Consider the following 16,173-nt stretch of genomic DNA (forward strand, 5'->3'; position numbering starts at 1 on the left):
TTTTAACTACTTGAGAGTAAAAATTGAAAAAGACAAAAGTAGACTAAAGATCTATTAGAATAAGTTGACAGATAATTCGGTGACAAGAAAGATGGTGGAAATCCTTTGCAGAGCTTTGTTCCTTACCAGTTCTTGACCAATTAAATTTCTAACTTTTCTCTAAGAATATATAATTTTGAGATTACTTGAGTCCTTGGTTATTTCTCCATTTCCAAGTGACATTATTGAGAGGGAAGACTTTTTTCACTGGACCTACACAAAAATAATAATTCATCCTGAGTTAACCCAGGAATTCTCCTGAACAATATTTTCTGGTTGCAAATAATAACTTACTTCATTCTGTTTCTCAGAATTCTGTTTCTCTGTTACCACGATCATTTTCCATCACTCATATCCCTGGAGTGTAATTCCAAAAATTGACTTTTATCCAAGAAGTCCTAGTAGACTGGATACTAGATTGCTGAAGAAACTGTCTCTCTTGAGGCTGTAAGAATGTTAAACCAAGATTCTAGATAACTACATATCCTAGAACTTTTGCAAGAGTGGTGGTGAAAATACTGTCATCACACCCACACAACCAAACTGCCTGTTGTTCATGGTGTTTAAAGGTGAGCATTACCAAAAACCAGGAGAAATACATCACTTCCTAATTTAAAGACAGGATAAAATCAAGAAAAAAAATAAGCATTTTAAATGAAGGTCAGGAATGTGTCCATCATGGCACTGGACTATCCTACCAGCAAAATATTGGAAATTATGTTAGTTAGAATATATATTCATTTGATCTAATGAAGAAAAAAAGATGAGAAAGGAAAATCCCTCACTAGTAAGGAGATAATTTCATTTTAACTAACTGGTCATAGCACTAATTTTGCCAAAACTAATGATTGTATTACAGGACAGAAAATTAAGAGCCTAATAAATGTTCAAGATTCAGTAGGACAAAAGATTAGAATTAGAGTATCTCTGTGCATCATTCTGTTCCAGTTTAGTTTATGGAAAAGATTACTCATTTTGTAGGTGCAGTTGAATTCATTAGAAGTACAGTCTATTATGCTCTTAGTTTTCAGAATAACAGATTTGCTTGGGAAGCTGAATGCTCTATCTTTTTCCAGGATACAGATTTTCTTAGAACTTTGCTAAAGGTCAAAGAATTGTGTAAGTATTATATTTTGAAGCCTGGCTGTGGCTCTTTTTTAAATACAGTTTCAGTTTCCACTTGAATCAACTCCCTAAAATGGCTTGGCCTACAAACACACCAGAATTAGTTTGTTCTCATGGCCTGGCTGAGAAGAGAGACTTCTTAGCATTTGTAAGATAACTGTTCTCTGAGCCTGAGAGGCTACGGGATTCTGCCCTCCCTTCTGCTGACACTTGCCCATATCTTATCCCATAGGAGCCAAAATAAAGAGCTAAGCCAGAAAGGAACAAGTATCTTTTACTTGCAGGGTGCTTTTAATACGTTGCGCTTTCTGCGGGCACAAGAAAGAATGTGGAACACAGAGGTGTTTGGATATGGTTGAACTGACTTAGGCCTATGTTAACCCTCATGGTATTGCATGTTGATCTACTCCACACTCGAAAAATGGATCCACTTATGTGGAGCTTTTCTTCTGTGACTGAATCAGGGACAGAATTGAATTCCTCTGGGCACTGTTCTGTTGCCACAAACATGAGATCATCCTTTCTCTTGGGCCACACCACATCTTAGTCATTGAAGCCCTTGATGAGTAATTCTAGTTCTCTGGATATTGCTTTCCTTGTGAGCAAAATGAGGAAGAAATGTTGTGAAATGAATCCACCATAAACCTCTTGAACCTGAAATGCAGTGTGAATTTGAACACTGCCATCAAAAACTGTAAAGGCATGATTGAGTCTCAGAAGGTTCCTGTCCTGTTCTGTACTCTTCTAACTTTGTCCTGTAGTTACTTCTCTGTATGCTTCTGAGTTGGCTTGGGTGGGAGAGTCACAGCTGTCACTGGACACTACTACTAATAATGAAAGACACTGACAAGTTCTCCCAGAAGTAGTGGAATAGATGGATTGTTACCACATTCATCCGTGGTATTTTACTCTGGGCTAAAAGAAATTTAGACCTCTCTTGCTTGTGAACTAGGACTGACTTTTGAGCAGGCTCTAATTTTTGATGACAGAAAGTTGCTGCTCTGCTTCTTATCTTGACCTGCCTTTGACTGAAAGATGTTTCAGTAGTTTAGAAGTAGCTTATTTTAAATTTAGGCAGCTCAAGTCTTGTCACTGTAGTTTTTTTACAGTTGATGTTTAAGTTCTCTGCACAGTGTACAGAGATACTCACTTAAAAATTAACAGAAAGTCTTGTGAGCAGGGTTGTCTAAACTTCATAGAGTTAATAGATTTTATCTAGAATCAGAGTTTTTCTGCAAAAGTATGCCTGGGAGCTGTTACATTTTAACCTATTATTCTAGTGGAAAAGATAGGTTTAATGCCCAAGTGATTTGTGCTCACAGACCTTATTTGCAAGACTAAGGATATTTGGAGTGCTACTCTGAGTGCTTCCTACTGGAGCTATTTCAATGACTGTGGATTCTTATTCATGAGCTATGGAAAGAGATTCTTGTTCTTTCATAGTCCAAAGTGTTAAGGGCAGCACAGCTGCCTATGGATATTTACCAGTGGCTGAGGGGAAATTAGAGGATCATGAATTTTGGACATGGATACATAAATTCTTTTCATTACTGTGTTTGACATGTCAGATTTAACTGGGCTGCTCTTCACAATCATCTCCTCCAAGTTCGTTGTCCCTTTCATAGCTGCAACCTGTAGACTAGCTTGTTTATTGCCTTTGGAGTTGCTTTTATAGATCCAAAACAGAGCCGATAATTTCCTGTTTCCTTCTAGTTTCTCATTCATAGAGTTCATCACAACTTTAGGACCTTATTATTCCTCCTCCCCAGTCCTTTTTACTTGTCTTACCCTTCTCCCTTTCCACCTTATGTCTTACTGAGTGTACCAGTACAAGAGGATGCAGCTGTGACTATTTTGATCCCTCATCTAGGCTTTTCTCTTGGTGATGAGCAATTGGGTTTTGTAAGAAAGATACTGTAATTTAGTGACTTTCACAGAATGAGTAGTTTGTTATCTGTCATTGTGTGACACTCGACTGAGAACAGGACGTCGCTAGTGTGTGTCTAAGGCTTGCTGTGTCCTCTGATATATCATCAATAGCTAGGTTGTGTACACTATGAGTTACATTCTACTAACTTACCTTGCTTCTCTCCCCCAACATTTTCTTCATAATAGGTGAAATAGGTCTTTCTTCAGCAGACAGTATTTTGAGAGGCCAAGACCACAAACCTATTCTGATTTTGGTGACAATTCTCTGTCCATCAACTAGACACTTTCCTGCCCTAACAGAAAAAAACTATGGCATATAATACCAACTTCTTGCCTTAAAATGGAGGCATAGGCATCTGAGCACACTGCTGCACCTTCAGTTCCTTCGCCCGCAATTCGAGAAGATCTAACTTTGAAATTAACTTAGCTGTACTTTGAGCAGGTAGTTGTATTACACGACCTTCTGAGAGCATTTCCAATCTACGTTATTCTACCATTCTAAGACAAATTACAGTTAAGCAAGGATAGAGAAAGTGAATACACATTTAACTATCTCAATGAACTCTGCCTATTAGTTTTTACTTTTTAGTAACAAGTCTGTATGTCCATTTCTAATTCACGTGGATTAATGCACGGCATCAGCTTTGGCTGGATCTGAAGCCTTTGCAAAAACAGCAGTTCTATATCTACTCTTTAGAATTTCTGCAAGTTTTAGTTGGATGAAAATGGAGATCAAGATGGGAATTCTTCAGTCTTAAGGATGAAAACACTTTTAAATAACCCTCCAAATGCTCAAGCTATGTCAGTGGTGTACGCTTTAATTACTCAGATCAGCTCTGCCATAGCAAATTTTAGTGTACTCTTCCAAACTGTTAAACCAATTAGCCTTTATACAGTGGTTTTGGCTTTGAATATCCCAACAAAGGAGGCAGACAGTCTCAGGATTTGTTTGAAAGATCTTGACTTGTGAGTGTAAGGTGTCAAGATTGCTGTGTCTTCCTGGTATGGGCTACCTCTGAATCCTGGATGTTTGAGATCAAGAACAGAAAATGTCTGAGTTAAATTTGTGATTTAAGAGCAGCTTTGCCATAATGATAGAGAAACTTTGCAGAGTAGTCATATGGGAAAAAGCTGCCGAGAGCCAGACGTTCTTACTCTGTAGGCAGAACCAAAGTCAGAGAAAGACAGTAGTGAATGCTTCTGAAACAACCTGTTCACAGATGTACACTAGGGACTTCCCAAGCCCTAGGGACTTCTTTTGTGCAGCCTGGAGAAAAGGAGACTGAGAGGAGACCTCATTGCAGTCTTCAACATCCTTATGAGGGGAAGCTGAGGGACAGGAACTGATGTCTTTTCTCTGGTGACCAGTGACAGGATTTGAGGAAACGGCATGAAGCTGAGTCAGGGGAGGGTTAAGTTAGATATCAGGAAAAGGTTTTTCACCCAGAGGGTGCTTGAGGACTGGAACAGGCTCCCCAGGGAAGTGGTCACAGCACCAAGCCTCATAGAGTTCAAGAACTATTTGGACAATACTCTCAGGCACATGGTGTGACTCTTGGGGATGGTTCTGTGCAGGGCTAAGGGTTGGACTTGATGATCCTGATGGGTCCCTTCCAACTCAGCATATTCTGTGACTCTATAACTGAAACCTTGAAGACTGCAAAGTTAAAATACATAACTGTAGAGCAAAGCTAAACACCAGTGAAACATTTTTGGAGGCTAAAGCCAACTCATCCTCTAAATACGTGGGGAGATAATGTTTTTCCAGTAGCAAGCCATTACTATGGCTGGGATCTTGGTGGATGTATCTCGAAACAAAGAAGGTCAAACAAAACGCCTATGAGGTGGTATTGGTACTGCTCAGTGGAAAACACAGCTATTATGCTGTTAATCATGTGAACATATTCCAAGTGCAGTGTACAAAACCTACCCTTCCTGCAGAGGCACTGTCATCATAATCCTGGTCTGAATTTGAATTTGCTGGTGATCTTAGTTAATTCTTATATAAGGTTAAACAGGGCTGTCACTCCCTTTTCTGCAGAAGCATCACTAGTACCCCTGAGACCAGTGAGGAAAGGTTATAATGTTACCTCTGATCAACACCAGGGTGTGATGCTGAACTGACTTCAGACGTATGTCTGGCTTAACATCGGCTGGCAACTAAGCCCCCACACAGCTGCTGGATCACTTCCCTCACTGTGGTACGGGGGAGAGTCATGAGCTGAGTTAAATAGGTAAAGCAAAAGCCATGCATGCAAACAAAGCAAAACAAGGAATTAATTCACTGCTTCTCATTGGCAGGCATTGTTCAGCCATCTCCAGGACAGCAGGGCTCCATCGTGCAGAACTGTGACTTGGGAAGACAAACACCATCCCTCCAAATATTCCCCCTTCCCCCCTTCTTCCCCCAGCTTTTTATGCTGAGCATGATGCCATATAGTATGGGATATCCATTAGGTTAGTTGGGGTCAGCCATCCTGGCTGCTTCCACTCTCAACTGCTTGTGCACCCCCGGTCTCCTCACTGGTGTGGTGGGGTCAGAGGCAGAAAAATCCTTGAGCTGTGTAAGCACTGCTCAGCAATAATGAAAACATGCCTGTGTTAACAGCACTGTTTTCAGCACACAGCCAAAACACAGCCCTATACCTGCTACTGTGAAGAAAATTAACTCTACCCCAGGCAAACCGGCTCAGTGTAGAAATTCCCACAGTCTGTATTGTCTGTAATTCTATTACCCTCTCTTGCCCACACAGGACAAGGAGATGTTCTGACTTTTTTCCCCTCTTCTGCAGGCAAAGCCTAATACTGCTGGAGCTGAACTGCTGGAGCTCTGGGTGCACCTCCATGTTAGATTGTATGTACATATGGCCATTAATTAGGAGTAGAATTAGTAGGCTTTGTTGGTTGGTGGGGTTTGTTTGTTTGTTTGTTTGTTTTTTATTACAGACACAATGGAAGAGAATCTGGTAAGTAAAAAGTTTAGATCGACAGGTAACAGTGGAAGCTGTACCAAGGTACAAAATAGGCCTTTTAAGATGCAGCAAATAACAGTCCTCTGACAGGTTAAAAAAGGGAGGCTAGGTTCAGGTTACAGTAGCAAAGTACTTAAGTAGATGCTAATCTAGAAATATTTTTATATCTGGACAGCTACTGTTGACGCATTAAGGAGAGACAGCAGGGAGGAACAGTTAGAGTGCAGGCTCTGACTACATATTAAACCAACAAATAACAGCCAAACCCCAATGAGATGTTTTTTAAGATGCATGCATACCATTAACTCCAATACTTGAACACCAAAATGAAACTGCAATTCTAGCATCTAATTCCTTTAAAATCTAGAAGACAGGTTCTCTTCTCCAGGAGAGTACTGAGAATTGCAAGTAACACCTAAATTTCAGCACAAAAGAAGAGGAACTGTGGAATCTTCAAGGCAGGACATACTGCAACTCATTCTTTCTTCTTTCACTGCACAGCTCTGAGGCAAGGCTAGGCAGCCTTTGGTCACACCAAGATAGATGAGTTTTGTTAATTATCAGTCCTTTGAGATTTACATGCTGCACTGCAGAAACTCACAGGTTTGGCTTGCTTATAGCAGCAGTGAGAGGAGAAACCACTCATCTCGCTGTGGTTCATCTGGGCAGAGCAGCACACTACTGATAAATGGTAACATGACATGTTTTGCCATCGCCCAGAGAAAAGATCCCTGAACTAAGAAGGGCGAAAGACCTGCTGATTACCTATTGCTAACAAAATCAGTGGGACAGAACAGGACTTTAAGGTATTCACAATTCAGTACAAATATGACCCTGTGGGGGAATATTTGCAATCATGAAGAAGAGAACTGTAGGAAAGTGACTCGAGGGGAAGCTAGGTTTTTGTTGAGCTCAGATTTGTAAATTGACTATCAGAAATTCCTCCATCCTAATATAACATTTACCTCCATGCACGAGGTCAAAATAGATAATGAGGCAGTCAAAGACTATCTCAGTCACGGGATATAAGGTGGCAAGGATGAAAAAAGGTATTTGGACAGAAGTGTGCCTGCATTTATATGTGCATGCATGCACATTCCTGCACTTTCGCCCAATATGACCTCCCCCTTTTCCTAATCAGATTAAAACCTATATTCTCTCACACCAAGTTTTAAACAATTTGGAAGGATGTGTTACAAATTCAGAATAAAAAAAAATCCCAACCCTCGCAATTTCACATCAAAAAATTATTTTAAAAATCATTGAATAATACCACAAGGGCCATTGGATGTGTTCAGTCAATTCAGACAGATGTATTACTGATTGTGATGTACTGCTTTCAAAATACTAAAGAGTAACGACTTGTAAGTACACATTTGCCCTGCTGGTAGAAATTATATTCTGACTGCATAAAGCAGTGACGATAACAGGTATGGTTTGTGTATTATTTTTTTTAAATCGGGGGCTATCTGCTGCAGTATTTGCACTTTTTTAAGAGAATGGTCCTTGAGGAGGTGAAACACACAATGAAAAAATGTTTTCATTTGTTACCAAGGAGTCTTAATTCCTTTTGATTATTAAAGAGCAGGTAAATTAGAACAAAAAGTGTTGTGACTTAATGCATGTCTCTTGAAAATGACACAGTTCATGTCTCCTGTTTGGATCAAAGTTAGCTGTCAAATTTAATACAAGCCAGTAAACATTGCATTAAAAATAATGTTTCCGCTGAAAACTGTTGTTCGATTCTAACCAAGTCCTATTTTGAGTAGTATATTCAAAGTCAATTTTTAATTCATGTGCCAATTTACCTTCAAAACAAAAAATGCTTTTCACCTAGAAAAAGTCTGTAGTTAGTGATTGACTACGTATTCCTGCATTTTGCACCATCCCCAAAGTATCCATGATAAATAAATTAATGTTTCCAGGAAAAATTCAGTATTTCTTTTTCAAATGGTTATTAACTTTTTGTTTGCCTTCTCTTTCTTCAGTTAAAGGGTGTGCAATCAATTACTGTAGCCTGCAGATTAATGTTAGAGGTGGGAAGCAAACACTGAGAGTTCTCTAGCAACTTATTGATGGTGCTTAACCATTTCAGTTCCTGGGTTAGCTCTGTAAAAGGACTGGCACAAATCGAACTCTGGACTCCTTTTGCTGGACCCAACTTGAACTCTAGTTCAGTATCTCCTAAAATCTGTGTGTTTTTATTAGTCTTCTCTCCTCCTCCTTCACGGAGCTCTTCTGTGCGATCCCATCACCCTGTCACCTCTTGTCACTGCAATTCTAGGCAAAGAGATAACCAGCTCCCTGAGGGCTGCTCTAGCTCAGGAGGGGAAAAGCAAGGAATGATGATGATGACTGGCTGCAAGCAGAAACACTGATGGCCATTAAAGGATTAAAAGTAGATGGTCCCTGCTTGAAGCAGGTAAAAGCACTTTATTTTCCCCCTTGAACTTTCTGTGACTCAGAGTGAAACCCTGATGTACATATAACAACTCTTCCAACTCTGTGAACTGAAGGAATTTGGCATTGCACAAAAGTGCTCAGTGTTTTAGGGAAGTGAACAATAAATAAGTGCAATGAATTGTTGTGCATACATTTTAAATGTAATATAAATGGCTTTTGCCTTATTACCATGTTGTAATAATGGAGTAATTTACACTTTTTGCTTTTCCAGTAAAAAATGAACGTATCATTCAGCTGACCCTGGGAAATAAGCTTTTACAATCAACTGGAAAAAAAAAAAGCTGGATTTCACAATATTTGGTTTTATAATTATATATGAGTTTAGTATTGTAAGTGTGATTTGCTTTTGTCTGTTGAAGGTAGCTGTCTAGTTATTTAATACACTATTTGTCAGCAAATGAACATGTATTTCCAACATAGATTCTAGATTAAATCTTAAAAAAATGATAACATGGAGTTTGACCACCATAGTCACTTCTGATAAAATACAAGTAAATATGTTTTTTAAAGTATGTAGTAGACAAATATAAGAGCAAAAGATGTCAGATATTATGGTGAAACTGTTTGTGAAGAATATTACCATTACTTGATCATTCCTATCATTGTTGCGGTTATTTTATATTAACAATTCTTTAATTATGTGAATGCCAGAAGGGTAAAATTCACAAAAAGGAAAATCATTTTACATACATTTTAGTGGGATAACAATGTGTAGGACCCACTTTAAAGAAACCATGACAGACATATTTCATTTGGAAGTCTGACACAAAAGGAAATGACTCCTCTAATACACAATGAAATAAATAAAGGTCAGATGGTTCATTTGTCTGCATTTACTTTGCACAGTTCTACCAGTAAAACAGGATTATTATTATTAACATTGCTTTCAGGTTTCCTGGTAACAGTAGCACCACAATAAAGACCAGATTTTGTCTAGGTGAAATTCACTCCTCCTGCATATAGCCCTATGCCTAAAATCTGCACAGAAAAAAGCTGAAATAAGATGTGGAAGCTGCTAAATTTCTGTGTAAGCACCTAGCTGCAATCTGTACAAGCTTACAGGAGTCAGGTACTCAACTTCCACTAAAACTAAGAGGAGGTGAGCACCTTCGTTCTCAAAGCTTTTTTTGGAAAATGCGAGCCCTGTAAAGTGTAACAGCCTTCCAGTACTTGCTCAGGGACAGTATGTATATATGCATATATGTGAACAGTGCCTTAGGTATTCAAAATCTATGCAAGTGAGAAGGAGAGCATGGAGCATGCAGCTTCTCAGCTCTGAAGCAGCAGCAGCCTTGCTGAGCCATACTGCTTATAAGACAGCTACTGGATCTTCCTCATAGACCACACTTGACTCATGCCCTGAAGTGACCTCCAGCTCAGCCAGAAAGACTTGGGGCTGTGAGTTAGCTGCTGGCAAACCTTGAACCGCATGGGGTTCAAGTGGAAGGAAGGGCTTTAAGCCAGCCATATGTGCACTGGATGTTTCACGTAACTGGAATGTGGTTTGTGTTGAGGTATGTTTTCTTTGGCTATTTTTTTCCTGAAATGTGCAATTACAAAAATTAAAATATTTACATCGCTACAAATGAAATTTCAGTGTCATCTTTTTCTGTCATTGAATGGAATATTCCTATGTGCAACAGGTGAATTACTTTCCTTGGGGATCAGACACAAAACTGTTTTCAATACAGAGAACAATAAACTGATTGTTACAGCTATACACTTTCTGATCAAGAAGTTTCCCTGTCTTCAGTGGTGACGCTTGTCCCATAGCTCCCATATCAGCTGTGTGCCAGGCTTCACAGTAGTTGCTAACCAGTCGAATCCCATTTGCAGTTGACCCATGCCATATTACTTTTTGAGGCCTGAAAGGTAATGTTAAGATGTTATTTCCTGGAAGAGACTCTTTTGCTTTATTCAACTGCATGCCTATATATGTGGTGACCTGTATTTCTGCACTCCTTCTCCTTGAAGCAAATAGTGGCTAGGTAAAGACAGAAAGGAGAGAAAGAAAGGACAACACAACTTAATATCCCATTCCTAGACTATCAGAAATGGAAAAGAAAAATGTCATAAGGAAAACAAGAAATTTTTATCACATTTCTAATAGTCCAAGATATTGCCACTATTTCTATTACTATCTGGTAAAAGTAGAAAAAACCCTTATATGCAACATATAAAAGATAAAGGGTAACGTAAACTTACCAAGATGAATCAGTCATGATGTTCCTCCCGTCAAAGGAGTATATTGGAACATGAATGTTGAATTGTCCACCATTTCCATCAAATATAGATTCCCAGTTACTGAAAAGGGTTTCTCCCTGTTAAAATGTCAAAGCTACTTTTACAAACAAAACAAAGCCCAAATCTGCGTCATACCTGACCTTTATAGACTTATCTACAAATCAAAAATATTATCTACATTTAAGGACACTTATGATTCCAGCTTTCTCATCAGTTTCTGCTTGATGTTCCTGAACAAACTTGTCTCATCTGTCATCTCTGTGCAAACAGATGCTCTCCAATCCATGCCTTTGCCTCACAGTTGTGTCTGTTCTATTGTCAGTCCAAAAATTCAGCTTGATCACCCACTGTCCTTTTGTTCTTAAGGCATTGCTTGAAAAATTGCTTATAAGTACTATATAGCTATATGGAGAAAATATAGAGATAACTTGGACTGGAATTTCTATTAAGGTCACAATTTTGTGAAAAGTGTTGCAAATGCTCAATGCAAAAGCTTTGCACTGGGCTACTTCTCAAAATCCTTTTGAGTTTTTCCAGTCAAAGTTGAAACAATATTGTCTTCACAAATTTCTCTCAAGGCTCTCTATTTGTATGCACTTCAGAGTAGCATCCACTCAACATGTTCCAAGCATCATGTGTTATTCCTGTAGGTTTCTTTGGCCGCTTGTTCTGGGAGCCAGCCAATGCTACAGAGACATGGTTTGTTTTCCTCAGTTTTAGTGTGTGTCTGTTTATGTGAGACCACAAAATGACTCATGCTCTAGACTCTCCTCTCTGTTTCATTGGGGTAAATCCAACATCATTCCTAAGCACAGAATTTGCATTTTAGTTAGAAATGAGAAAAATAGGCATTTTATCCTACTATACTCCATGATCATTCCAGAAGGTAAAACATAATAGCTCAGTAGTTTTCCATTTCATCACTGCTTTTTTGTTTCTTGAACCTGACTGTGAAATATGAAGCAAAGCTGCTTCTTTATAAAATTTTTGAGCTGAAACTTTGTGCTTTTGTCACTTTCCAAGATTTTTGGGGCACCTATAGCCTATTCTAATATAACTAATACTAAGTTCTCATTTTTACCTTAAGATTGACTATTGGCAAATGGTATCGGTCTGTTTTTCTGACAACTGTGGCCAGATCTTGCAAATGCGACGAGAGGAAGGCTCTATAGGTAGATGTCAAACCTGCTAGTTGGGCCTGTTGAAAACACTGAAAATCTGCTCGCATGTCACCAGAAAATGGGAAGTTCAAAGCCACCAGATGCAACTAGAGGAAAAAAAAGGAAAAGGCACCATTGTAAAAAAAAGTTCAGAACACTAGGAAGACATTTTGTAAACAACATAGTGCCCCCTCTTCCTGCCAGCATAGAATGTGTAACTTCCATAACAGGTATGAAAGTTATTTGGTGCCATAACATTACATTTCTCAGAGCTGTCAGGCTCTTAGCAGAAATACCAATTTATCTTTCAATATTAAGGAAACCATGAAGGTTATATACTACTAAAAATTAAAATTCTTTTTAAAGCAGCTAGTATTTCCAAGTAGAAGTCTTGGAGTTTTCACACAAACAAAATCCCAAATCCTACAAGGATGGAAAAAAGTTGTAAGTAGTGACCATATACCATTAAAAATACAAGAAGTAACATGCTTAAGTATAACAGCACAGATGCAAGAACTAATCCACATTCTTGTTTTTTTTTAATTTTTGTTTTCAGTCTTTTAAAATATAACTCAGTTACTTTGCTTTCTTTGTCTAAATATTTTAAAGTCTTTTAAATGAAGGCTTAGGTTCTAAAATGCCTGTCTAAAACAAGCAGTGCCACATAGATAGAAAATATTCTAATGAATATTTTTCTTATTTAATCGTTACACTACTGTTAACTTAAAAGTTACTCTGTGTTGTGGGTACAATCACTAAGTGAAGAGGTATTCCTAACTCAGAGTCAGGATTCTTTTTTCTTTGAGATGGGAAAGGGGCTGGGATGATGAAAATAGATCCAGAGGAAACAATTTAAAATTGTGTCTGAGATGTCTAAACAAAATAAAGAAGCGTATTTGTAAATTTCTAAAGTAAAAGCTCTGAATTTGAAGAGTAAATATCACAACTCTCCCTCAAGATGCAATCTATCACGTTTCAAACCACAACTATGCAGTTGCAATACAGATTTCATACTTACTGCTGGTTTTCCATTGTTCATATTTGATACTGGTCTCAGTGCTGGAATGGACTGAAATCCCTGATATTTGAACACAAGCAAACAGATATGTTAAATATGCTACTGAGATCAGAATTTTAGACACTCAATAACTTTTAAAATAAAGCAAACATTGAACACTGGAGAACCTAAAACTGTCCTGCCTTTGAAAAATAGCCCCAAACAATGTAGCCAGAATACTTTATCTGCATATCATCAGCCTGGTGTGTCACATAAACATGTGTTTAAAAGCTGACCTGGCCAGTGTAGCTTTGCTAGACCCGAATGTACCCATTCCACAGTGCTCTGCCAGAGCTGGTATTACTGCTGGATCACACCTGGAATCCTGCATGGAAGAAGCCTGCTCTTGGCAGGAATAGAAGAGCAGTTCAGTAAAATCAAAACTGAAAGGGTATGGAGGATGTGAAAAAAAAAATGCAGTGGGCGGGAATATTAGTTGCTCAGGAACAGCAAAGTTTTCTTCTCCAGTTACAGTACGCATGAGTAACCAGTCACCGGCTGTACCACATGAGAAACTCGTGTGGTGTCAACTGGAGGCTGCAGACAATTTATTACAACTTCAGATCTAGACATTTTCCCAGTATACTAAATGAATTTCTCCCTGACCTATTTTAACCTTTTTTATTTCCTTCTGGCCATCTTCCTTCTCACTGCTCCTTCCTAGCACTCTTTCGCCCTTTCATTATCTCAGCAGACCAATTAACCTGTCACCAACAATACTGTTCTCTATCCAATTTGCCACTTCTTGGTTTTCATCCTCCTGTAATTTTTTGGGACAGACAGCATGTCCACATGCAGGTTGGTACAATAACTTGCAGAATGGGGTCAAGTTCTAACTAACAATTGAGGCATTATAATAGACCCTCTGAACACTGTGGGATAAGCTACATGAAGGTGTTGATTATGGTGCACTGAATACAGGACTATAATCTTTTAAAGAAAATCTGCTTTCAGAAACACTTGTTTGAGTTTCCTTGAAGGGGATCAGGGCTTCATATGACTTACTTCAGTGTTATGAAACCAAAATCTGTGGGTTTGGTTTTTTTTGTTTTGTTTTTGTTTGATTGATTGTTTTTGTTTTTTGTTGTTTTGTTTGGGGTTTTTTTTGGCAGCCTACTTTATTCTGCTTTGTCTCTGTAGTCTTGGAATGTCAGAAGATACTGGAAAGAGATGACTGTCCAATGCAAACCAATTTGCAAGCTTATGTAGAGGTAGGATGTTTATTTTGAACTAAAAAATCTCAGTGGAAAATCATGTATAGTGATCTGCAGGCAACTACTGCCAAGTGTATCACACATCTAGATTCAGTTTTTCATGGTTCAGTATTTTGTACTTACATGGCTTGATATGGCTGGAGGAGGAAGGCTGTCAGCAGGGATAGGAATTAGCTCACCAAGCTGAAAGAACCAAAAAAGAAGAGTAAAATAAAACCATGTCACCAGGAGCCTCTAAATTTAAAAAAAAAAAAAAGGAATCTTTGTACCCATACTACTCCACCTGTGTAAAAATATCTCCCACAACTCCGTTGTGAGTAAGGGAATTGGAAAAGATTAAGACGCAGTACAATAGTACCTGCAATTTTCTCCATCCATTTCGAACACGGATGAAAACCTCACTGGTTTCCCTCAGATAGATTAGTGTACCTTCTGCTACAAAATGGACTTTTTCCAACATACCCTCAATGTTTTGGAATGTTGTAACCTGTCAAATAGGAAAAGAAAACATACTTCATCAGACACAGAGAACATTTGGCAAGTTAAATTGTTAAACTGAAGTCTCATTTGAACACATAAATATCAAGGCTTCTTCTGAAGGAAATGCTCATAAAGTCAGTTTTACATAATTTAATCCATAAAGCTTCGGTAACATAAATGTTTTGTTACTTTGGCGTACCAGCATCGTCATTCTGTGGACTGTACTAGAACTACAGCAGAAGTTAATTTTGTACAGAGTGAAGGTCATTGCACTGCTGCAGTTTAGCATCCTAGATCAAAATGCAGAGTTCAGAAGAGAATTCCAGGTAGTTTATCAAGTTTCTGGAGAGTGTAATTTCTTGATACTTGAGTATCATTTCTTTCTCATGTCTTCAGTGTCAGAATGCATATTAATGCTTTATGAATAATGCAGGCCCTACTATAGGTTTGCATATTGGTTTTTAATCTTAATTTTGACCTAAGTGGGCTTGGACCTCCTATCTGAGACAGTAGCCTGTAACTACAGTCCTCTACCTTGGGGCACCAGTTTTGGAATATCTGTTTCTCCCCCGACAATTGCAATGAATGCCCTCTGCTAGCTTGAAGAGATTTTTGGCTTTTTTTTTTCTTTTTTTTTTTTTTTTTTTTCCAGGAACTATGAAATCTTAATTTAGAAATTACCAAGACTTCTGTCTTAGATGGTTTTTCTACTTCATGGATACCTGGGATCCAATTCTGATTTGATTAATGATGTAACAAAAGAAAACAAATTTATATGTATATTCTGGCACAATGATTTTTAGATTTGCTAGGGAAATCTACAGTTTTCATCTTAGAATCAAATGACCTATATTACTGGGTTTCAGTCTAGTAATGTAAAGTGTTTTTTCATAGAAACTGGGCATTCAGTAGTTATTCTAGTATCTCAACATTGTGTCATCTCACGTAGTATCTCAGTTGCCACATTGTTTTGAACATGGAATATATAACATTCCACTACTGTAGCATGCCACCAATCTTTGCATTTATTTGAATAGGCTGTTATAACAAGGCAAGGGACAGATTTCTCCTCTCATCCCTTTTCTCAGCTATATGGATTCCCTGCTAAAAATTACGTGGTTCATAAAACAATCTAGTAAACAAAAACACAGGATGGAACTTTAACTCTTCTTTCAGTGCTACTGGTGATCACTGAAAGATTTGATGAAAGCTTTCAATATAGCAACTTCTTTATTTTGTGTCTTACCAGATTCCTGGTGGCAGGTGACCCTGGCTCTCCAGGAGGACCTGGTGGCCCAGGCATTGCAGCTGCTAAAATAAAACAAGCACAGAATACATGTTGAAGGACATGTTTTGTGAGAGAGAATGTGAGTGACATAAAGAAAGGACTTAGTGGTGACGTCTAGGAGCAGTGGAAGTTTTAAATAGCCATAGTCAAGTCCTGAATAGCTGTGTTCAAGTCAACTACAGAAAATGCCTTCTAAGGATTT

The 16,173-nt window shown here is 38.3% G+C and overlaps 1 protein-coding gene across 1 annotated transcript in view; it reads right to left on the bottom strand.

Moving 5' to 3' along the window:
- Positions 1–9,343: 9,343 nt before the first annotated feature.
- LOC114001849 (collagen alpha-1(XV) chain-like) overlaps positions 9,344–16,173 on the bottom strand; it is a 125,951-nt gene continuing 119,121 nt past the window's right edge. Inside the window, exons 36-42 of the mRNA XM_027747395.2 lie at positions 15,930–15,994; positions 14,562–14,690; positions 14,327–14,386; positions 12,951–13,010; positions 11,854–12,039; positions 10,734–10,849; positions 9,344–10,393 (exon numbers count right to left, since the gene is read on the bottom strand). Coding sequence (XP_027603196.2) covers positions 10,177–10,393; positions 10,734–10,849; positions 11,854–12,039; positions 12,951–13,010; positions 14,327–14,386; positions 14,562–14,690; positions 15,930–15,994 — 833 coding nt within the window. The 3' untranslated portion in view covers positions 9,344–10,176. The remainder of the gene's footprint in view (positions 10,394–10,733; positions 10,850–11,853; positions 12,040–12,950; positions 13,011–14,326; positions 14,387–14,561; positions 14,691–15,929; positions 15,995–16,173) is intronic.

Source organism: Pipra filicauda, unplaced genomic scaffold (assembly GCF_003945595.2).
Source record: "Pipra filicauda isolate LSUMZ 115617 unplaced genomic scaffold, ASM394559v2 scaffold356_size1356884_pilon, whole genome shotgun sequence".
In the NCBI taxonomy this organism is placed as follows: Eukaryota; Metazoa; Chordata; class Aves; order Passeriformes; family Pipridae; genus Pipra; species Pipra filicauda.